The sequence below is a fragment of the Myzus persicae genome, unplaced genomic scaffold, assembly GCF_001856785.1.
Source record: "Myzus persicae strain clone G006 unplaced genomic scaffold, MPER_G0061.0, whole genome shotgun sequence".
NCBI lineage: Eukaryota > Metazoa > Arthropoda > Insecta > Hemiptera > Aphididae > Myzus > Myzus persicae.
This window is the reverse complement of record NW_019101024.1, coordinates 922,843-947,430: the sequence shown is the minus strand read 5'-3', so window position 1 is coordinate 947,430 and position 24,588 is coordinate 922,843. Positions and strand designations below refer to the sequence as shown.

Below are 24,588 nucleotides of genomic sequence, written 5' to 3'. Positions count from 1 at the left end.
AGCCGATACGGAGTTCTTATTTACGAGCTACGAGACATGCACTAGGTGAAATATCCGTTGTACCAATCTCGTATACAATTTATTTTTTTAACGATATAAGATGGATACATCATATATATATATATGGAATGATCATTGACCTTTTATATTGTATGATGATAAATGATAATATAATAACAACACGTTATTGACACACTATACACTTTCGGAAATTTTCGAGCAGTCGTGAAATATCCATAAATAATATTATCCATTGGACACATGCAGATAAAATAACTGTTTCTACAACATATCACATTTGTTATTGCCCTTACACAATACAGTATAATGTTAATATAAACATATACGTTCATTACAATACTTGCACGCATATTATCATGTATACCAATGATATAATAAGACCAAGTTGGTCATAATTAAAATATAAAACTTGATCCTTACAATAAGGTAACATAAATGATGAATAAGAGTGCCTAGGATAAACTAACTTTTGTAAATGTATTTTCAACAAAACATTGAACAGGTACCTATCTACTTTATTTGTACCTCTGTTTAATCAATGAAAAGTTATTCAGCAACCCAATATTGCCCGGAGGCAATACTTTTCATCTCGTTTCTATCTGATTTTCATTCCAGCTTTCTTCAAGCTTATTTGATAATAAATATGTTTATGTTGTAACAATAGATCGTCGTTGATAATTATTAATTAAATATGAATTTAATAAGCTATATTACTATGGCAAAAGTACAAAGGTGGGAATTTACTAGTTAAACGATTAATTTTCTAATTAACTTAATAACTTAACATGATTATTAAAAAAAAAAAAAAAACAAATAGGATAATATTCCTTGATTTAAAAATTTAGTTAACACAACAGTCAGCTGATTACTTACCACTACAGCTAGTGCGATATAAAAAGGAATAGCTTATTTGTATAGGATGCATTTTTAACAAAATGATTACCTAGTTATTATTTCAAAAAATTTTAAGTTACACAATCATTATAATATTATGTGTAACTCAGGTGGTAAGTATACGATATAATAGAAATAATAGTATAGATATAATCAACTTATTTTTAATTAAGTTATTATTTATCTATTTTGCTACATACTTATAAACTTAATATACTGAAGGTTTATCTTCAGAGTTAAGTATAAATTGTTTGTTAACTATTAATATATTACATAATTTAGATCAAGCTTAACTGACTCACGTAATTTTTTCATTATCTTACCTACCTTTTCATACATATTCGTTCTGTATTTTGTATACAATTGTAGTCACTGTCGTGACGACAAACCACAGCGAGTCTTACCTGCGACTCACACAGATATGTACATAGGTATTTCAATGATAAATGTTCAAATAAAAAGTATTAACTCAACTCTGATCTTAAAGTGTAAATAAAATAATATTAATTACGACTTGTTTTAACATATTTTGTTATGTATCCATATTCCATATGCAATTATCATAGATTTAAATGTGAAATTCATAATACAAATAGTTTCCGAATGAGTAGTTCAAAGTTTTACAATCTCAACATTTAAGGAATAAAATTTCTTTGTGACTTGAATGCGTAATTATAAAATATATATTTTTACAGAATTTCAGTGTTTATTTTTCCAATTTCATAAGAAAACAGATTAAAATATAATATAATATTATAAACACTTCAAGTACCCATAACCTATATATATATATTGCCAATAATTCCTATAAAATATTATATAATATCAATATTGTATTTGTACTATAAACAATTTTACTATGCAGAAATATTTTTAATGTTTGTATGAATAATATTGTATTTGTGTTTGAATTTAAAAAACTAGTAAAACTTTAACATTGTTTTTTTAACGAGTTCCTTATAGACAATATTTTTTATGTATACTAGTTTTTGCACAAGTAGGTTATAATATTCAATTGAAGGTCATGACTGACATTTATTTTATTATCACAACTTAAGTAAATCGTGAACAATACAAGGTGACAATATTTTGCTAGTAACATAACTTACTCTCTTGAGTAAATTTTGCTTTCATTTTGAAAACGATTCTATGTATTGTGAGTAATAATATTATCAACAACATTCTCAACATTAAATCAATATAATAGTACATGCACAGTTATTAGACTTTTAAATAAAAACAACTACAACAATTTATTATTTTTTTGTATTTGTTTTAGAACACATATATTATATCGTTTACATTTTAACACAAATTATATATAAATTATAAAGAAATATGGAACAAATGTTAAGTTTAAATAACATAATATCTAAAAAATACTTAATAATAATAATTATAAAAAAATTGCATATTTTAGTAGTATATTGTACAAAGTATAGTATAATATCTTCGTACAATATAATATAATGCGAAATGTTGAAGGCAAAAAGTGATGGTTAGCCTAACAATGATGTAGCTGTATCAATAAAAGTTCCTCGAAACAATTTGAATAGAAATAAGAACGTTACAATAATGCTATGTCAAAGAGTTATCAATAATACAAAATATTAGCAAGTACAAATAGAAAAAAAAACAAACAAAAATATCAACAAATTATTGGTTTGTGACGAAATATTGTTTCCAACTATGAATTATCATACTATACTGTATACCTATGTAGCTATAATAATAATAAACGATCTTACTTTTAGATTTGTAAACAATACAATATCTTCGAGTTCATCTCATAATTACATACAATATTTAAATCACTATAACAACTATTAAAATACAAACGCCGTTTGAAAAACACATAAAAATGATCAAACAAACAAACAATGATCGGAAGATATTTGTAAGTTGGAAAAATGGACCCATAATATTATTATCACAAAAAATATCTGTAGTCGAAAAAAGTATACTACATAAAATTTAAAATAGACTAGATCTTAATAATGATAAGAATAAGTGTACATAAAGTCAATGCTTACAATATTTTTAGGTACCTATAAAATGTATTATTATAGTCAAATATATATTTATAATATTTAGAGTGTGAAAATAATCAGTTTAACAGCGGTGCCGATGAAAAAAAAAACTAACGTTTCATTAGACATAACATGCTATAATAATTATATTATATTATCCGATATCTACAATAATATAATGTTGTTTTTAATTTTTTTCTTATAAAAATTATTATTGTTGTTACTTTTTAGAAAACAATATTATAAAGTCAAGAACTCTCGACACGGCAGTAATTCGTACTGAATTTTGTCACACTCTATTCATATATCTAAAATAATATATTTCTATGTTTATCAAGCTCTAAGAACCTATGGTGTTTCCGTGATGCGTAATTTATTAAAGTAATATCATATTAATTTGATAATAATTATAATCAAAAAGATTTTCTTATCGCGATTTGCAAATAAAACTTACATCAGTACCTATGTATCTATAATAATAATATCTAATAAATAATAAATAACAAAAACCATCTCGTATCTATTAAATTTCATCCGTCAATGATTATCATCGTTCTCTGATTGTCTCATATATTTTAATATACATTAAAAAAAAAAAGTAAACGTAACGTTGGGAAGAAACGGAGAAATACATTATAAGAAAAACAAAACAATTCTGTGACGTATCTCCCTACCCTGTATAAACACGTCTAATACTCGGGTGAAAAAAAAAACAGAAAAGAAAAAAGAGACACTTATATTTATAATTAATCGCAACAATAATATGAGAGGAGATTCGTGCGTCGATAATAATAATAAACCGTACTAGTCCTATGTATAACACAACTTACACGGAACAAAAATTAAAAAAAAAAAAAAATCAAAATTAATGCGATTTGGAACAAAATATAATATATATCGCGCATTGTGATATGTACTGCAGCGTATATACACGAATAAGAAATATGTACTCATCGAATATACGCATGTGTGTACTTATCGTAATATAATATAATATTAAACACTATATAGTAGCTGTGCTTATTATGTTATGATGTCGTCGTCGATGAGTGTCTAAGTTCTCCTGGGTTCCAGTTTCTGGGACATGCTCATCAGCGTCCTTTCGTTGTTCACACACCTCAAACAGCTCACGTACGACTTGACGTCGGCTTCGTTTTTCGACACCGGCGGCTCCAAAACTGAAAATGCAATCGGACCAACGACTTGCGGTTTAGCGGTACAATATACCATGCGTGCACATATTATGTTTTAAATAACAGGGCGGCGTTTTTCACCTCGACTCTTTGGTTTCACCAAATTAATTATTGTCATCGAACACACCCGTCCATCTGGACTAAGGAAAATTACTATTTGAATGTTCGTCGAATGCAAATTGGTGGGTCTAGGCTCTAACTATTTGAAAATAGATTCTCAAGTTTTTTTTTTTTTGGTTTTGGTAACAAAAAATAAATGAAGGAATTCGATAGTTGCATCTCTCTAATAAAGTAATAATTTACCAAAACCGTGTCTTAAAAGTATTAATTTGAAATACTTAATAACGGAGACAAACATCTAGGTGAAACGCCTATTATTAAATACTATAATGTAAAACGTTGCAGACTGCAGCGGCATCGTTTCACTTTCTTTCCGGGGGAATGAAATAAACTTATAATTTTACTTTTACCACATAGGTATGATGAAGGATTCACTGATCACAAAATTACGATACCTATGAAATACAATCAACGGGTTTTAAGAAAGAAAAAAATTCTGCCACACCGAACAAATGACGCCACTTATACAGAACAGTATTAAATAGTGCAAACCCCATCTCACCCAAATGCCTGGCTCGGCAATATCGGAGTGTTCTCATGGTTTGCGCCAGCATGTGCATTTTTTCAAAGTTGACCAAACCGTCCACGTGCGTTTTGTTGCCGTCGTGGGTGAATTTCATGTCTAGAAAAAACGTTATATATTCAATTTATTATGATAATATGATTGTGTTATTGCAGTGTCTTTGTGAAAAATACCGCTATTTTATGGTTACATTACATTAAAGACGTTTGGTGTTTTTTTTTTATTTCAGTCTAAGTCTGTGAGTGGATAACGATCGTGATAAAACACGTTTTTCAAACACATTACCTACGTCCACAGTCAGATGGACTGAATAATAAAAATAATACAATTTAAAAAATAACGAGTTGTGTATGCTTTCAAAATGTTATTATATTAGGATAAACATGGTAGACTCCCCCAGTGCACAACTAATATAATATTTTAGCGTTATGAGTTTATTGTCATAAAACGCATTAGTGATCAAGTCCATAGGTTTGCAAGAGTAATGTAATGTAGTAGACTTTTACCTTTGATGAGCAGGGGCATGAACGGTATCATGGGAGAGGGCAATTTTCCCACGGTGATTCTGTACGCCCTGTGGTTCCGGCTTGGGTCGATGAGCGTCTCATATTCAGTGAACTGTTTCCGTGACTTGGACGGCAACTTGTCCCAAGTAGTCGATAACCGACTGACAGCCACGTCGCTTAGTCCCATAAGGATTGCAAAGAATGCATTGAAATTATAATACTCTTTGCAGCTGAAAAACCATGGTTGATAATAATTTAATGACACAATTGTACGAGAGTGCTAACAAATATAAAGTGGCCCAAGACCCAAGAGTCTCTTTTTTCATACTTTATTTATCACCAAAATAATTATTACTGCATAATGTATACTGTAATTGTATAGCTGCCCAGATCTTAAGTAAGACTGTTCAAGGCAGACGTGACAAAAATATTATAAAAATATAAAATAAATTCATAATATGACTCTCTTTGATGTACCTAGTTATATATTGAGAGGTCGTGTGAATGTCGTTGAATTTATAAATAATTCAATTTTAAAACTCACAACTCACATAATATTACTTTTATTATTATAATTGGTGTTGCGGCGTGTATGAAGTTTTAATTTTACTTTTTTATTCGGACGCGATACTGTATTGCTAAAACCTAGAAGGGGAAATATGATCAAATCGTTCATCTATCACCTCTTGTTACAATTATTTAATAGCAGCCCAAGTGTTCCTCACACTCTCTACACCACCTAAAATTGGTCAGCATGTGACTATGATGATAAACTCAAAATAATTTTCTGAGTGTTTGCTGTCAACAATTTTTGAGACTTTAAAGGGGGCGAGTTTACAATACTAAGTTTTACTTTATAAGTATAATGTATATATAATATAAGGATGTTATTTAAGGTGGAATTCTAAGGACGTAACCTCCACAAATCCCGACCACATTATCGATTTTCATTACATTCAAAATCATGAAAGACTAAATAAAGTCTAAATATAAATCGACCTAAATCCATATATACATACCATTTTACAAGCAGACTTGTGCCTTGCCTTTCAGTTTCCATCTATGGCACTCAAATTCCAATCTTACAAACAGTTAAATATTTCGGGTTGATTCTAGGACCGTAGGCTAACCCGGGCCCAGCATATTAAATCTAAGTAACCGATTACTCCTATAGGTACTCAAAGCATTTATTAATAATAAACACACTCAAATAGTCAAATTTACACTAAACCACTCATCTATAAATCCCCTGTTAAATTAGTCTTGACGTATGGTAGCTATGTTGAAATGCAAACAAAAACAAACTTAAATAAAATTCAGAAGTTTCAAAATATACAGTTAAGAAAACTATTAAATGCTTCTTCCCCTTTATGACATTCCGAACTCAAATTAAAATTAGCCCATGAAGAAACTAAAATATATTACCAATGTTTACAAAACTTTTTTACTTCCAATAATAACAGTCTCTTACATTCGTGAAAACCTGCCCAGACGTCACAAAAGAAAATAGTGTCTTAACTCTCTTACCCCCCCCCAAATTAAATCAGACTAAGCTCACTAAAAAAACTCAACGGTAAAAATGATTTAAAAAAAGTATTACGTATAGCAACAGTAAAATATTAAACTAATTTTACTCAATATTTAAAATAATTAAGTTACAAATTATATATGTAACTTAAAATACGTGGTCGATAGTTTGTATATCTACACTCGACCCCTTCGACTGTTTGTAACTTTGAAACGTTGTCAAATATTAGTTCTACAATCGTAATCGCGTTTTGTGAACTGCTTATTTCATTCTATCGAATTCATGAATTCCCAAAGTACTAACTTGGTTAATTATTTAGAATAAATAAAGCATCATGGAGTAAAACTCAGGTTAAGTTCTATTTTCAGTACCTATTTCCATAATATGTAAATAAAGTTGTCTTTACATAATATTGTTAGAAACTATACTTAAATACTTAATACAGACTGTAATACAATAAAAAACATTACTTCTTCTTGTTAAAGTGATTTTTTTTTTTTATGAAAAAAAAAAAATTATTGACATGACAATAACATTATATTTTTAATTTATAATATCATGCTTTTATTTAGAAAAGATTTTATATTAAAACAGTAGATAGCGCTGTTAAATTGCTTTACCTTAATTATTTTTTGAAAAAAAACCTATTTATAATTTTTTCAGATTATGTACTATTTTATTTTATTTTTTCTTTATTTATGTTAATGTCTGGAGTTAATTTAACCATTCGTGATATTTATAGAGATTAATTTTTGGAATGGCAATAAAATTGTCAGCATTCAAAATACATTTCGATTTGCCACTGTATTTAAATATATTTTACGGAAGTTAACATTTAATTTGATAAATCACTTACTATGTTGCCAATTTGATCATTTTCTTCAGTATATTCGTTCTTTTTGATATATTTTGTGACGTACATATTTCAGTGATAACCCAATATTGGATTTCGTTGAAACGTCTGAGAAATATATCCAAATTTGCCGTGATTTGTTGGAATCGATGTCTACCAAACGTTAAGTATATCAATTCATACTAAACAAAACAATTAAATTTATTTATTTTTTAGTATAATTAAATTATATTTGTATTTTGGCACCTCGTGAACGTTCCAAAACAATTCCCAATCAAAAAGTGTCATGTGATACGCCAGTTCCTTGGTACTCAGTGAATCAAAATCGCTTGATATCTCCGCTCCTTCAGATTTTTCTTGTTCTGGCACACACGTCTAAATTCATACGTTATTATTCATATTAATGTTATGTATTTCTATGCATGTATTCAAAGAATAAAATTCAGAGCTTAAATACTATGTTATAAGGTATCTATATATATATTATAGGTATATAGTTGTAGAGCTGATTATATCTTATTTATTTATCAATGCCATACGGCACTTTAAACGATATTATTAAATGTTATTTTAATTTTAAAATTATATACATAATAAATATTACTATTATTATATTATGAAAAGCTTATACATGTTTATTCCATCAATCTTTATAATTTGTCTATATTATACTGCGTAGTGCGTATAATGTATGTAAACAAGATTTTGAATTGTTGTGTATTAGAATTTAATAAATATGTCAACCAGAAAAACGTATATAAATTACCAGTGCATCCATGTGATCTTTTGGCGTTAGAAATATGCAACTGTTTAGTGCCACACTGGTGGGTATTGAGTGTTCGCTGTCCCTGAACGGTACCCTTTCGCCGTTTGATTTTACTTCGACTATTCTCAGATCTTGTACTGGATGCCGGAGACTGCATTTTTCGTACGCTCCCACTTTGATGGTTTCTGCGGTGGCATTAACAGGTAGTCGCAATGTGCAAAATGTATGGTCGGCACAGTATACTCGGAATATGACTGAAATATATAGAATACAAAACTTAAGAACGTATACGAACTCATCGTATAAAACTTTAATTTAAAATTTAAATATAGCATTTTATGAAAACTTCCCTGGATTTGTTTGAATTTAATTATTTTTAATTATATAGGTTCTAGCTTTTTCTTTGAAATGCTAAGTATGAAATGTGGTTACATTATTATATTAATAATAAACAATGTTCGGTGTTTACTTTAAACGTTAATAACTTGAATTTATAATCATGAGCTTACTGTCATCGTTTGGTCGGAGGATCGGCCTGTTATTTTTTGACGGATTGCTTATTGCTGAAAACAGGCAAATTGGTTGACCACCAGGTGGTAACTTCCATTTTAAACCCGTAGTCTCTAATCGCTCGTCCTGATACCTTCTCAACCGAGACATGATATGATGCATTAGACTAGCTTCCTCTTGCAAAGCTTGACTCTTGCCACCCAACAGTTGACAATCGGCTTCCACGTCGCTTGCCAGTTCCTAATAAAAAAAAAAAATGTTTTTAATGTGCAATCGATATTTAGTTCATGAAATTTAAAATACCTCGAGAAATGACATTGAGACTACGTCGTCAAATACCGGGTGTCTTATGGTCACCACCCATCTGTATACGAATTGCACTACTTTTCTTTTACAGTTGATGGTGTACTCTCTGTCCTGGGCTGGATTTTCCATATGGTAAGTGAACATAAGCGTTAAGGAAGAAGATCCAAATATTTAACAGAATATTATAAATAATTTATTTATTTTTTGGTGTTCTTTTATAAAAGGATATTATTTATTGAGTTCCGACACTAATGTTCTGGTAGGCATAAACACTATGTGCGTTAGTAAAAAATCGTCTAGACACGGGTCGTTCCTGGAGCCTGCGACATTCGTACTACTTAGTCTGTGCTCTAGTAGATGTTCTAGAATTTTTTGAGGAGTTCCAGCAATAATCATGTATCTTAATAATTTAACATAACCATTAGTCACTATTTGATTATATTATCATGTAACAAAACACGAACTACGAACGTTAGTTATGGTTTGTATAAAAAGTCATACTTGTGCAATCGTGGAGATTTTTCTAATACCAACACGTCACTGCCGAGTTCTTTCAGCCTGACGGTATTTGCTTCGATGTCCCTCACGATTTTATTATAACTGTCTTTGTCTACACGCAGCAGATGGGTATTGTCTTCTTTGACGGTTATGGTGGCCGATCTACGAGATTTCAAACGAGTCGTATGTATTAACACACAATGATATTATTATTATTGCACTCGATGTAACAATATTATAAAAATCACGATTCATAAAATACCTGGGAACGTTGTGTATTAACGCCAGGCCACCGAAGTCTTCGCCGTCGTACAGCGATTCTACGACGCCTTTGGAGTAGGTTTCCACGCTGACCGCTCCCTGCATAATCACGTACCACGCTTTGCCGTCGTCCCCTTGACGGAACACTGTGACAGAATACACAAGACCCCCGGAGAGGTGTTACGATCGCAGTAGGTATTGAACCGCCAGAGGTTTGTCAACGAACGAAATGCATGGTCGGTGCATATTATGTGTTAGCTATATGCGGTGTTCGTCGCGTTTACGGTTTACTAGGTTTCCGGGCGCGAGTTACATTATTCGTGAATAATCGAAGGAGAAATCATGACCACGCCGTATTTCCAGTTGAACGGTATTATAATAATAATCGTCCGGAAGCGTACGGAGTGATCATAATAGCGTTATTATGTTAGTAAAGCATTGTATAGTGAAAACGTGCGTCCCCTCCATACGCGAAAATTGGTTGATATTTGGGTAAAATTTTCATGGAAAAGAGATGCATGGACGGCCAATTTTTTTTCGTGCCCCTACTAAAGTTGTTCAACGTCTTATAATTACTACTGACATATTGAGTAACTTGAATTATTGTGGCCTCACAGAAATCCAATATCTGCACTGTATATTAGTAAGTGCAACATCGCTGAATTGAATATGAAACAATTTTATTTTGCACGTTTCAGAGATTTTTTGTGTATTTTTGAATAATAGTTTCGATCAAGTAATTTTAAACTATTGTGTTCATTATTATGTGCGACATATCGATAAATGAAAAGGATATATTATATTTGAAGAATAAAATGTTTAGTTCTTTTCTTATTTATTTAATAACGATTGATTTAGGGTGCGGCTAACTAAGATCCTATCTCCCCCATTATCCACCTATTCCTATTGGTCATCTACCCACCGTATTATAATATTAAATATTATTGTGCTTTAAGAACTGCAGGTGTGATGTACTTACGTGTATGGCCGGATTTTGGATGAGCTTCAAACACCACAACAGATGCCAGTTCCCGTTTCACCGAGCTTGGCAGATGAGCAAGAGCTTTCTGCTCGTTCAGCTCCTCAAATATCAGCTCCAAGTCCTCGGGCGTCCTCTCAGAGCTCCTACCGAACACAATCACAGGAGTATCGTGATTTATTCATCATAAATATATATGATCTATATAACTGTCAAGGTCACTTACGGTGATCGAAGGATCAGGCGTAAGTGTGCGTCCGGTCCCCTGTGGACAAGTTCCTGCAACGCCTCGTCTAGGTGTTCTTCGGCCTCGGCCACGTCTTGTATGGTGGGTGTGTTTAGAGCACCTTCTCTGTCTTGCCAAAAATTGTAGAATAGACACTTGTCCTTAAACGGATGTTCCCCGGTAGCTGTTTGGATAACATGGTATAATGTAGTTTTAATCTTTGTATTGATCCGTACTTATAGAATACGTTGATAATACAATTATATAGCTAGCTTAGATTATTCTAGGATGTTTAGATATCATAATTTTTACATGATTATCTGGTTTTCTTCTCTGACAGTTATTTAAAAACAGCAAGAATATCATATATTGTATTAATTACTTGTACATATACATAACATATTAATTTCCTGATTCCTTCCAATCCTCGCTATATTGGGTTATTCACCAATTATGTTGCCCCCATTTTATTCTTCAACAACTAAATACATTTTGGAATTTTAATTTTACATAGCATTATATTTTAAAATACTTAAATTTTTGTACTATTTAAGAAGTGTCTTGTGGGCTGTGGTGGATGTAGATTTAAATGAGAACTAATGATTTGCACTGCGAATTTTCTAAGCAGATGATTTTTTTTTAAACTGATTTTGAAGTAGTATTTTATAAACATTTCACTGATTATCACTGATTTACCCATTGAAATAAAAATTTAAACAAGTAGTTTTTGAGTTATAAAAATGTATATTAATAGGCTGGGCAATTTAATGATATTTTGAACTAGGTTGAGTTAAGTTTATTAATATATATATTTTTAAAGTTTCGAGCTAATAAGTTCACTTATTTTTTTAAACTAAATTTAGTTATGAGTAACAAATATAGAAATCAACAATTATTTTACAAAATCAAACTAAGTCAAAATTGTTCTAAACATACAAAAGGTGAAAGAGCTAATAGATGGTTTGAATGAATTCTAATGAAAAAAATAGTTATTCGCCTTGATTGTTTCTGGAAAATGGTTAAAAGAAATACATTTAAAATCAAATAAAATCCTTTTATTTTATTTATTTATAAATATACGTAACTTGGATTTGATCGACAGTAGGTAGCTCTTTATTTTTTGTTAAGTGAATATCAATTAAGTAAAAAGTCAACTAGACAAAAATTAAATTCCAAATGTTACTAATTATTTGCAATTGCTAACAATTTCAAACTTTTGAATTCTTTTATATCCAGCATTAAATACCTTAAGTATTGGTAATAGTCTTAAAAAATAGTTTAAAAAAATATGTAATAAATATACAGTTGGATCCTATATTTATTATTTTCAGTATATAAACAAGTTATAAATTGTTGAAAGGTAGTTTAATATACTATCTTCTAAACCTAATTATCAAGGACCAATATCTAAAAAAACCACTCGTTAAAAACAAACGCAATTTAGATACATCAACATTTTCAAAAAGTCAATTGATTAACAATATACAAGAAAGACGGCGATGCCCAAATGAAAAAAATAATAAGATAAAGCTATGTAGCGAGATATTTGCATAATCAGAGAAACTCTTGTTTGGCGTTTAACACAAAGTAATTTTAAAGATGTCTCAAAAAAAAAAAAAAATTAAAAAAAAAAATAATAATAATATATTAATTCATTGGATATAATATTATTATATCAATATTAATAATAATAATAATAACAACAACAACGAAGAAAAGTATATTGACGTGGCGATTAGTATTATTTTTGTCTCACCGTGCGATATGACTCCTTCCTCAAGCAGAGCTTGCCACATGCCAATCACGTCATGTCTGCTGAACGAATCGTGGTCTGTGGATACAAGGTTCATCAGCCAGTCGATGAGCTCACTGCCGGAAGCGCACCTCCGGACCACGGATCGGCCACCACCGGTCTTCCGGTCCCTGAGTACGGTGTTTTGATCACTGAGCAACAGCGTGCGCAGTACCCAACCGGCTCTGGCCATCGGCATACTGGGGTTCTGCGCAAACGCAACGATTACGGCATATTACAAATATTAGAGTGCATGTGTGGGTAAGTGCACCTGAATACAATTATAAGAATGCAATCCACCGAGCAGAACGTATCAAGCAACCGAATGAGAGTGTTTGACAAAGATATAACAATAAAGTAGATATAATATACAGAGTGGGCACCGAAAATGCTCACTCTTTTTTACCCTTTATGAGTGATTCAATCAAATGTAGTTTTCTGAACTCTTAAGTAAACGTATTAAAGATCATATTTTAAAATGTTTCGTTTTTTTTTATAATTTAAATAGCTAGAGTTCGGTCTTCTGTGATGATCTTCAAATGAAAACCGTTTTACTATATAATCGAAAATCCAACGATTAATATTGATAAATGAAAATCTACATAATCGAAATTCGAGTGAGGATAGTTTTTTTTAAGTTATTAAATAACGAGATGTGTACCAAGAATAATTATTAAGCCATGACGATAGTTGATAGGTATAGAAGACCAATGAGTATTTATGATGATTAGACAATAATAATTATGACAAATAAATGTTAGTACTTTATTATTTGAAAAAAAAAAATGTAAAAGTCGTACCTATAATTATTTGAAATGGAAGAGTTTAAATGTCGTACACAAATTTAAGTATTTTTAAATATGACCTCTAAGTCCAATAGAAAATTCCAAAAAATCAGACAGTCAATAGACTCAAAATTACACGATAAAACGGCGTTATAAGCATGCTTATAATAGTGGCTTGGTGAATCATCCTGTACATTGTACATTGTTCTATCTTTATTTTGAGTTATGATCGATGTATTTGTCTTACGGCCGCGTTGTTCTGAACTGGTGAGAAATCTAATCTCGTTGACATTGCGCAATCATAGGTACATAATAATACACCTAATAATATTACAACAGTTTTTTTTCTCGATTTTCGTATTTAAGTACCATTACAGTGGAAATATCGTCGTAATCTCGTGACGCGACACGCTATTTATTGTGCAATACAATCGCTTAAAGGTTTTTCACAGAATTATACGATTAATCGATCCGGTGAAAAAATAATTGTTGTAGTAACAGTCAATATTTAAACTACCATTGAACAATCACACGGCGCGCAGCGCCTTCCGGCCTTGCGAGAAAAATAACAGGTAATTTTACATTGACTCGTATTTTACATTTTATATTTTTATCGGCATCAGTGCAGCTATATTTTTAAAATACTTAAGTGTGCCGTGTCTACGATGTTTTTCGAATAGCAATTTTTCTAAGTTCGTACTTTGACCCACGATTGGGTTTAAATTTAAATGACAGACGATACTTGTACACAAGAACTTGATAGGTACACAAATAATTTAAAGCTATGGTGTTCGAATAAAGTGTTATACGCTTACCGAATAAAAGCATATCTTATATACAAAATATAATTGTTTAAACATTAATATTTGATACATAAAATATTATCTGCATTTTTCGTAGCTAGATATTCGATCATCAAAAATAAATTATGATGACTTAATATACAGTTACGCTAAATGAAAAAACCCTATACATTTTTATCTTATCAATTTTATTTTTCTACCTATCTTTAAAAATAATATAGGGTTATAAGTTGATCTGAAGAGAATATTAAAATAACCATACTTTTTTTGTTTAAATTCGTTCGATATTAGTATACCATTTGCTGAGTACTGTTAAATTGCAATCATAAAAAAAATCTAACATAACATCTCTGTATTTATACACTTTAAATGGATCAACAATGAAAATTTAAAAAAATTGAATACTCATAATTCATAATGAATATGCTTTAATTGTATATAATTTTAATCTAATTGATGATATAGCAAATAAAAACAATTTTAGATTCTGTACAAAAACCATTTTTTTTGTAAACTAAATTATTACCAATTGTATTGTTAAATTATGCATACAGTTTTCGTATAATATAGAAAAAGCAGTCAATCATATCCTTTCTAGAAGTAACGACTAAAATCTGCATATAATACCTATACCTATTTGTTTCCTTCTGTTCATTATAAATAATTTTTTTTTCTCTTTATAATTTACCAAATAGTTATTCTATGTTTTATTAATTTTAAAAAGTTTTCTGTATACATTCTAGTATATTAAATTAATTTTAACATTATCAAAACTTTCGGTAATAAACTTAAAATGTAATGTATTTTTTACCACACTGTATACAATATTATACATTTATAGTACCTACCTATATTTAAAAATTAAAATAACTACTAGGTAGCATTTTACTTTTACTTATTATTTTGTATTCATATTATTTTTACAAGCGCAAAAAACGGTAGTTATTATAGCTATCCACTGGCACCAGATATAAAGCAGTAGTAAGGTAAGGTAGAAAAATGTGTTTATTTTTTGAAAATTGTAATTTTACTAATTCCAATTACGATGTACATTAAAAAGATTTATTTATAGAGAATGGTTTCGTTCTCGCTCTTTTTTTTACCACTGTAAACTTTACAGTTTTAATATAAAAAATAAAGTGTAGGTATATTTTATTCATTCTCATTGAATCAAAATAACAGTTGTAAATGGGTACACATTATAATATGTGTAAGCGTGACCTTCGAATATATACGGTAAATTATTGAAATAGTTCCATCAACCATCAGCACTATGGTTCACTATGGTTTATCGAATTCGAATACGATATAATAATAACAGTAGGTAGGCGCAAATTGTTTGCCGTAATATTATTGTAAATAATACTATTCTATCAATTCGTTGTTAATCATTCGTTCACTGCAGTTCTATGAAATCTCTAATTAAACCTACGCACTATATTATTCATTTGTATGTGAGTATTTTTTTGTGATATCGATTTTAGATTCTCTCAGAGGAGCGGTGTGTGTGTGTGTGTGTGTGTGTGTGTGTGTGTGTGTGTGTGTGTGTGTGTGAACACATTTTGTGAAAGTGTGTTCTAATTGTTATTTTAATAACTGAAAAACTACTCATTCGAATTTTGAATATTGGGTACATAGACATTTTCAAATAAAATATTCACTGAATAATTTACAGTAAAAAAGGATTGTTCTCATTTGAAAACAGAACTTTGAATCACCACAATACTGTAGGACACTACTTAGGTATAGTACAAAAGTAAAGTACCTGCAGTATACAAGCATTCAAGAATATTTTACAAAGAATGATCTTTGAGGTTATTGAAAAATTACAAAAACCGGAATTTGAATAATTTTGTTATTAAAGGGGAAAATGGGGGCGAATGCTTGGCGTATCATCTTGTATATTGATATAGTAGTACAACTACAAAGGAGATGCCTTCTCGATCAACACAAAGATTTTAAAATTTATAAATTAAATTAAATATAGTGAACTTACAATGTATATAATTTAAAAAAAAATGTATTTGGTGATTGTAATAAGTAACAAACAAAAAACTCGATTTTGTGATTGAAGGAAGGCGAAACCACTTCAGTAGGGTTATACTTGCTTAAGTTATTTTTATTATCTGAACATTTAGTTTCAGAATAAACTATGACTCACATACGAATGTTTGTTTTGGAACTGGAACAGCTTAAGTCTATTTGTTTTACTGTAGGTATTAAAGTACTTCGGTTACCGCAATCGGTTTGTTCATATCGCACAAAAGTATTATTATGTATTGCAAAACCCATAGAGTATGTTATGATTTATAACACATGTAGACACGTTCTATTAATATTTTATTGATATGCGTGCAAAAAAAATTAACTATTCCATAAAATCAAAAAGATCCCATAAGCTTCCATAAACATGGCTTTGTTGGATTAATGTATGTTAAAAATTAAACTAAAAATAATACAAATACAAGGAAGTATCGACAAATAACATATATAATACATCACAAAGGTAGGTACCAAGATACATTGGAAAATTTAATATGTTGGGGCAGAATCGTATACATTTTTCGATTCAAAGTGTTGTGTGGACCTATGCTCTTTGCAAAAACTGAGCTATTATTTATCTGCATTGTTTTGTGTCTAACAGGGTCAAAGATATAACTGTCAAATATAAAAAAAAAAATATATCATAGTTAATTTAACAGAAAATAATATTAAAATATTGATCTGAACATAATTTATTAGAATGTGGTTAGTATATATGTAATATTATTATTGTTTCAGTTAATAATTCTGTTACAGACTTACAGCCTGAATATTACGGGAGCCATACGAACAAACATGCAATCCAACCGAGTTTTCACGGAAATACGTCAAATACGGCGCTAAAAATGATGATGAAAAAAAAATCCTCTTTCCATTTTGTAACATCACATACGAGAGTGCATATATTTAGGTTTTCGTTTTTATGACGACCTAGTTATTATCAAATAGTCCTATGAGAATTGTGTACGGGGCTCAGTGCAATTATGTTCCAGTTCCAGTTCCAGTTCATCAGTTCGACGACACTGATCCTTTGGGCCTACACTTGTTTATAGTTATTAATTAACTATATATATTGCGCGTGCGTAAGATAATATTATAACCAACACGCGTGTATAAATGTAGAATATTATATAGAATGGGTAGTTCAGTTCTTCTATTATATCGAATAGACGAGATGATATACTGTGCTGTAATTAGATTACCCACCGGTGCCTAGTAGGGGTATAAATGATATCGAGGAAGAATAACGTAATTAATTAAAGGAGTGGGGTAATTTATATCGAATTTCATATTAAAATTGTTAGCGACTGACGTTATTGTTAGCGAGGTAATGTATTATTACACATAATTGAAAGGGAAAATGCAAATAAAATCGGCTACTCCGTCGGCAAGTCCCGCCGTCGTTTTATGAAAACTCATACCAATGTAAAAATACAACTCCACTTTTTAATAAACAAAGCGGATTATCAGAGTCATTCGGATCGTAGGTTCTATAGTATAGATATGATTATTGCCTCGAGTTGATCATATCTTAAAAGTAACACGATTCATCTGATATTCAGCATATTAAAAAGCATAAAATGTACGTAAAATGTATACACACGAAATATTATGGGTAAATATTTTAATATTTGAACTACATGTGATTACTTGAGGCCATATTCATCGACACATCATATTATGGCGTGTGATCGATTTTTAACAGAAATGTCGAAAAGGAAAGAAACCGCTTTGTACTCGTTCAATGCGCAGTCAGTCACAAGCATAGACTTATAGAACAGCTAGATGGCGGACTGCGTATTGCATTCCCACAGGAACGTTGAAGCCGTGCGACCATACGTCAACCGGGCAATGTTTACAAAATAACTCAATAGATAAAACACCTACACATATTTATATGATATATGTATTGTAAATGCATGCATATTATCGATCATGCAATTTTCCCCTGTGGCTATAATATGGCCATCGAATTCAATATTTCTCCTGTAGTCGGCTTTCTAGTTGTTTACTATGTCCATCATGGTCACAAGATATTTACTACGATATCACGATTATGGTTATTTATCAATATTATATATTTATATTATCTTTGGTCTATATTATAGTTTATTGTTGTAGTATCTATATCAGGATTGTAAATAAAAAGATTAAGTAATACAATTCATAATAATATGTACACTATAGTTTAACCAGTAAACGTTTAGGTATTCGAGTTATCGTAAATATTTTATTATTTTTTTACGTAAATGATACACCGCAGCAAATATTTGAAATACTTACCTAATTATTATAATGAGCTATTATCCTATTTTCAACCTAACAAGGGTGATATATTATTATGACAACGACGGGGATGATTAATTGAAAATAATGTTCAGATCCCATTAATTATTATAAATATGCAGCTACCCGTTCGAGTAATAAAAACAATTATTATACTACGTGTACGCCGTTGTAAAATGCTTATTTGTATTACTATAGTATTTTGTGCATTTCCTGTAACTTTAAAAAAAAAACATTTTTTTTTAGACTCTGTACAATTTGTACGAAAAGCAAAAATAATAAATCAACGAGGTCAAGTGGTGACCAACACTTTTTGAATTTGATATCGGTGTGTTGTACCTGACACTCGTACATGGATCGTGCATAAACCAGAAGAAAACTTTATAAACACGACTCTAATGAACTCTAACTTGCACATCGATTGAATAGTGATTACATTATGTATTAATATAGGAAGTTTCGTAGTGTATTATTGTTGGTATGTATAAAAAGTAAAAAGTAAAAACACGCCTTTTAATACATTTTTAATTTTATATTTTTCGGGAGAGAAATACAACACCTTATGCATATTATACATTTTTATATTTGTAATTATGTTTTTTAACCCTGAAGTAGTAAAAAGTAATTATAAATGTATAACCATTGTTCATGCTATAAACTACTGCATGCTCGCAGAAATAATTGGGTGTACTTTGTTATATTATTGTTATTTTATTTTTGATACAGAAGTAAATGTATTATGTATAATATTATGTTATGCGAAATAACAAAAAAACATGACGATATGACGTGTAAGTAGACATTTTTTAATGCATAAAATATTTTTTGCGAAATTATAAAGAAATATATTTGACTTAACAATTTTATTAAAGTCCATTTTAATTTTTATCTTAAAGTAATTATGCAACTCATTAAACATGTTTATTCATTTCAAAAAAATACAGGTACCTCTAATAGTTATATGTTTAAGTGTATAGGCACGGACACAGGGGTCACAGGGTTTTCAGTGATGAATTCTTGCCCCAAATACACTTGTTAATCAATCAACCTAACCTGTGACTAACATTGAGTAACACGCTATTACTATGACGTTGATCTAACACTTCACTCGACTCAGCGAGGAACCCGGCTCTGTGAAGTTGGCCACTTAACGTGAATAATTTTGTTCCAAATTTTTTAAAACATTTGTAAGTTATTTGTAAGTTTATGTAAGCACAAATTGGGAATTTGTAAGTACAGCCGTTTTCAATTATCCACAAAAGCTTAAATGTGAAATTTTATAAGTCATTCCTCCCTTAATTATCCCTAAAAAGTAGTTGGCCATGCGTTATCGAGCTTTTTCAACTTTGACTGTGCAAAGTACCCTGTGCAATTTGTAAGTATTTGTAAGCAAGGGTACATTTGTTGAAAAATCCCGATAAAGCACTGCTAACTTCTTTTTACCAATAATAATTATGGGAGGGATGACTTACACATTTTGTATTCGTGCTTACAAATACTTACGAATTTCGCAGGACATCTTGGCTCGTTTGAAAAGTATGAAATGATAAAATGGCCAAGTTTCGCAGAAGTCAGCCGTGATTTAAGCTTTTGTGGATGATTGAAAACGGTTGTACTTAAAAATTCCCAATTTGTGCTTACATAAACTTACATATTTTTGAGAAAATTCGGAACAAAAATAATCACGTTAAACGGCGAACTTCTCGGACCTGAGGTACCCTCAGTTCGTATTATCATCAGAAAATGAGCTCGCAAACATTTGTAATCGAAATTTGTAATCACTGACGACGACGTAAAAACGATTTGATTGACAATAGAACCGCTCGACACTCGCATATAGCTATAATTGCCTTCGGTGTTAAGTCTATATGTATTATATTGTTGTACTATATTAAAATTGATCTATAGTTAGTGTATAAATCTGTGTCCACGTCCGAAAATTGAACTCACCCCAACTCTAGAAATTTCTCGGCACATCATGTTTTGTGAATGATGCCATGATTATATTATACAACAGTCAATTGCAGAATACGTTAAAATTCACACGACACGACAGACAATGTCCCTATGAACTCGGCTTGTTCGTGACCGGGTAATCAACACGTAGGCCATAAAAGAAAACTGTGTCCCCCGACCGTTAATTCAGCGTCCAACACTCGCCATCCGGTTTTCAATGTTAACTTTAAGACCGCAATCAACGGCTAATGAAACATTGAATGCGGTATACTCGTGAGCGGGTAACCGTGATAATTTCCGTAGACGTGATCAGTCAGTCTGAAGAAAATGGTGTGGTGTTGCCATTATTGTGTCATGTGACACTCGGAAAAACTAAAGTATCACCGTACACGTATAACTGTATTAATAATTGCGAGCCTCGTCGCTTCCGGTCCGACGATACGCGTCACTCATTTCCCGAGGATTGTAATCACATTAGTCACCGACCAATGTTATTCACTGGTTCAGTTAGCTATAGGATTCGCATACGACGGTCGTTTACTGCAATTGACCCTAGTCTCGCATCATAACCTAGCATGGGCGTAGGTAAGGGGGGGGGTTGGGTGTTCAAGCACCCCCCGAAATTAAATGAAACAATCTTGAGCTTTTTGTGAATTTGTTCGAGGATATTATTAACTCGCATATTATTTAGGATTTAGACAAAAACCCCTTCCGAAAATATTTCCTACCTACGCCCATGTAACCTAGTAACTCGATGGGACGAACTGGTGCTGATTTGTTACTACCCGTTAATCGATGCGGTCCAAAATTGTGTTACACCGGTATAGTCAGAAAGTCGTGTGCGAATTGGTTTCTCCCCCCTTCATTCTCTCCCCAGTAGTCAATTTTTATTCTTATTGTATTAATTATTGAAATGTGATGGCATAATTAGGGAAAATACTAAAAGTGTAGGCGGAGACAATTAATCGAAATCGGCGTAACTCCTCCGGCCCGTTGATAAATAATTAACCGGTACGTACATCTCATTTTTACATCGATTTGTTCCAGGAAATTAAAAAAAAAAAAACTCTCTGGTTTAATTTGAAGGGAAAATATAGCGAATTTCTAGGATGCGTACATATAGGCTTGTACGATCCAATTTGTCCGTCGAGGTCGATTAAGCGGTGACATGGAATGGAACCGTGTAAATATATAATATTATGTGATACGAAATATTGGAACTAGTGTACCACGTTTTAATGTACGAAAGAACAGGTGGCAGTTATAAAGTCGCATATCGTATCCCTTGGCCGCCGCTTTTATGGACGCGTATGTCCAAATTGTTTCAATAATATAACGTACAATACCTACCGAAATCAAATATTAATAATTATTATTGTATATTATAACTTATGAGCTTTATATTATACTAACGACCAGCTACCTAATCGACACACATATATATATCATACGTATAGGTATAAATTAGTTAAAACTTTTTTTATATTTCTCTTGACCAATACGTGGAGAAGGACATTGAAAGGCCGAATGGGGAAAGTAGTTGGGGCATAATAATTATTGTCCAGAATGCTTATTGTTTCAATGATAGAAATTTATGATAGGAATATAATACAAGGCGTTGTAACTTTAAGTATTTTTTTATTTGTTCTCAATTTCTTATTGTACTAAATAGTAAATACGAGTATAGTATATTTTAATATTCTAATTTTATGGTCTGAGTAAAAAAAAAAAAAACAAAAAAAAACATTGAATCAATAATATTTATTTATTCATTTGAGTGTATTATTAGTGTAATAATTTATTCGTTATCGCGATATTGAAATTAAGCGCAGCGTTATTAATAAAAGCATAAAATAAATAAAATGTTTTTATTTATATGATTGCGACCGGTGGCTGCCCGTCAGTAACATCCAATGCTTAGAAAGGCGTGAACCAAAATAGTTTGAGAACTTCTGCAATGTACACTAATTGGTCGTTATTCATAGGCCCTCATAGAGTTTATCAAGACATATATTTTCTTAAAATATGTAATGAACGTAATATTTAAGACTGTTATTTACTATCTGTTAAAATAAGTAATAACCATAACGAAATCAATATAATAATATCGTGCATAAATATAAGCGAGTATACAAAGCTCATTGCGTTTTTAGTAGAAAAACCTTTTAATTTAAATACTATTATCAATCTTATTGCTAACAGTTTTCAAGAGATTGAATTTCTCAGCATCGAAATTGCTGACTAAAGAAAAATCGATTATAGTACAATAAATTGGTATATTTTATTAATGGACAAGTTGAATGTGTTTTTATATTTACCTCCGTAATGACTTCGGCCGGATCAGGATTATCAGGGGTAATCGTTCTGCGCGCCTGAGTCATCACAGGTGGAGGAGATTGGCACTTGGATAGACTTCCACCGGCCATACCTGTAAAAAAAAATAAATTCAAAATTGGCGTGAAGTCCGCAAATCATAATAAATAAATAATGACGATAAAAAATGATTACAAAAATACAAACTACAAAGCATCACGATGGAAAGAGAAATTGAGTTTCAAGTCTTATTAAAAAAGTTTGATATAAGTTTTTTGTTGAAGTGCTAGGATGATAAACTTATAATCATAATTTATTATCGGGTATTTTTAAATATTGGCACACTGAATAATTTGAAAATATTTCTACAAATAAATAATATTATTGCGTCATGCCTTATTGGGTGTTTCGTAATTGTAAGAGTGAGGTGAAATATTTTCAAATAATAAATTTGTAATCATCATGGAAAGCCTTTGATAATCTCATGAAATGCGTCTGTGAATATTATTTTACTTAAAAACGAATAAAATTATGCAATTGTGATATATATATAATACCTATCAGGTGTACCACACGATTCAACTTATTTAATATTGTGTAGCATATTATATTAAGTATAATAAATAATACTGGACAGCTCATAGATCTCAAATTTTAACAGTTGTTTACCATCGTCTTTAATTTTTAATTAAAAACACCATCTTATCTCGCTGGCGTCGTTGTTCTTATACTGTTGTACGGAAAATGGATTTAAAACGATTTTTTTTCTCTTCCGCCGTCGTCGCTACCGCTGAGTACGGACGGCAATCAAATCCTCCCGCGGCTATATAATTAAAAGCTTTAGCCGGAACATACAACGTATACCTACGAATTTCGTCTCTTTTTTTTCTCCTAAAGGTAGTTTTTTTCACAGAGAGAAAAAATAAATTACGTGTCACCCCGTTCAATGCAAACACACACACACACATATATAATAATATATAAACCGTAGCCGGGTAGGCGTTGTTGGCCTTTTTTTAAAAGGCCGCGGTGACAACAGGATTAACCAATCTGGCTTGAGGTAACGGCATACGATTATGCACCAACGGAAAATTCGTCAAGCTCAATCCGACGTGAACGGTAGTGTTGTTGCGGTTTAGACACTGTGAGAACTCATAATATAAAGGGATCCGATTCTGTGATTGTAAATAATTCATGGTTACTAACGCATAATATGGGTACACCGCCGTTACATCTAAGCTCAACGTTCATAATAAATACCCTACACGTAAACTGTGCACACAACTCTGCGGCGCTTACATTGCACCCACCACCCACGTGGTTATTGCATGCACAGGGTGATTCTGTTGTGTATAGTAGTGTTTACTCGCGTTAGATACACAAACATTTTTTTAGT

The 24,588-nt window shown here is 31.0% G+C and overlaps 1 protein-coding gene and 1 long non-coding RNA gene across 2 annotated transcripts in view; one reads left to right on the top strand and one right to left on the bottom strand.

The window, feature by feature from the left end:
* Positions 1-3,337: 3,337 nt before the first annotated feature.
* Positions 3,338-24,588, bottom strand: part of LOC111027300 (rap guanine nucleotide exchange factor 4) — a 193,633-nt gene continuing 172,382 nt past the window's right edge. Inside the window, exons 6-20 of the mRNA XM_022305623.1 lie at positions 23,198-23,307; positions 12,971-13,214; positions 11,215-11,398; positions 10,989-11,134; positions 10,011-10,155; positions 9,752-9,910; positions 9,480-9,650; positions 9,248-9,386; positions 8,944-9,184; positions 8,435-8,688; positions 7,915-8,043; positions 7,672-7,850; positions 5,288-5,517; positions 4,761-4,880; positions 3,338-4,123 (exon numbers count right to left, since the gene is read on the bottom strand). Of these exons, the coding sequence (XP_022161315.1) occupies positions 3,999-4,123; positions 4,761-4,880; positions 5,288-5,517; positions 7,672-7,850; positions 7,915-8,043; positions 8,435-8,688; positions 8,944-9,184; positions 9,248-9,386; positions 9,480-9,650; positions 9,752-9,910; positions 10,011-10,155; positions 10,989-11,134; positions 11,215-11,398; positions 12,971-13,214; positions 23,198-23,307 (2,576 nt within the window). The 3' untranslated portion in view covers positions 3,338-3,998. The remainder of the gene's footprint in view (positions 4,124-4,760; positions 4,881-5,287; positions 5,518-7,671; positions 7,851-7,914; positions 8,044-8,434; positions 8,689-8,943; positions 9,185-9,247; positions 9,387-9,479; positions 9,651-9,751; positions 9,911-10,010; positions 10,156-10,988; positions 11,135-11,214; positions 11,399-12,970; positions 13,215-23,197; positions 23,308-24,588) is intronic.
* LOC111027301 lies at positions 14,107-19,358 on the top strand. The gene is made up of 3 exons (XR_002603765.1): positions 14,107-14,363; positions 17,394-17,715; positions 19,170-19,358. It is a non-coding gene; the product is annotated as an uncharacterized LOC111027301 (long non-coding RNA).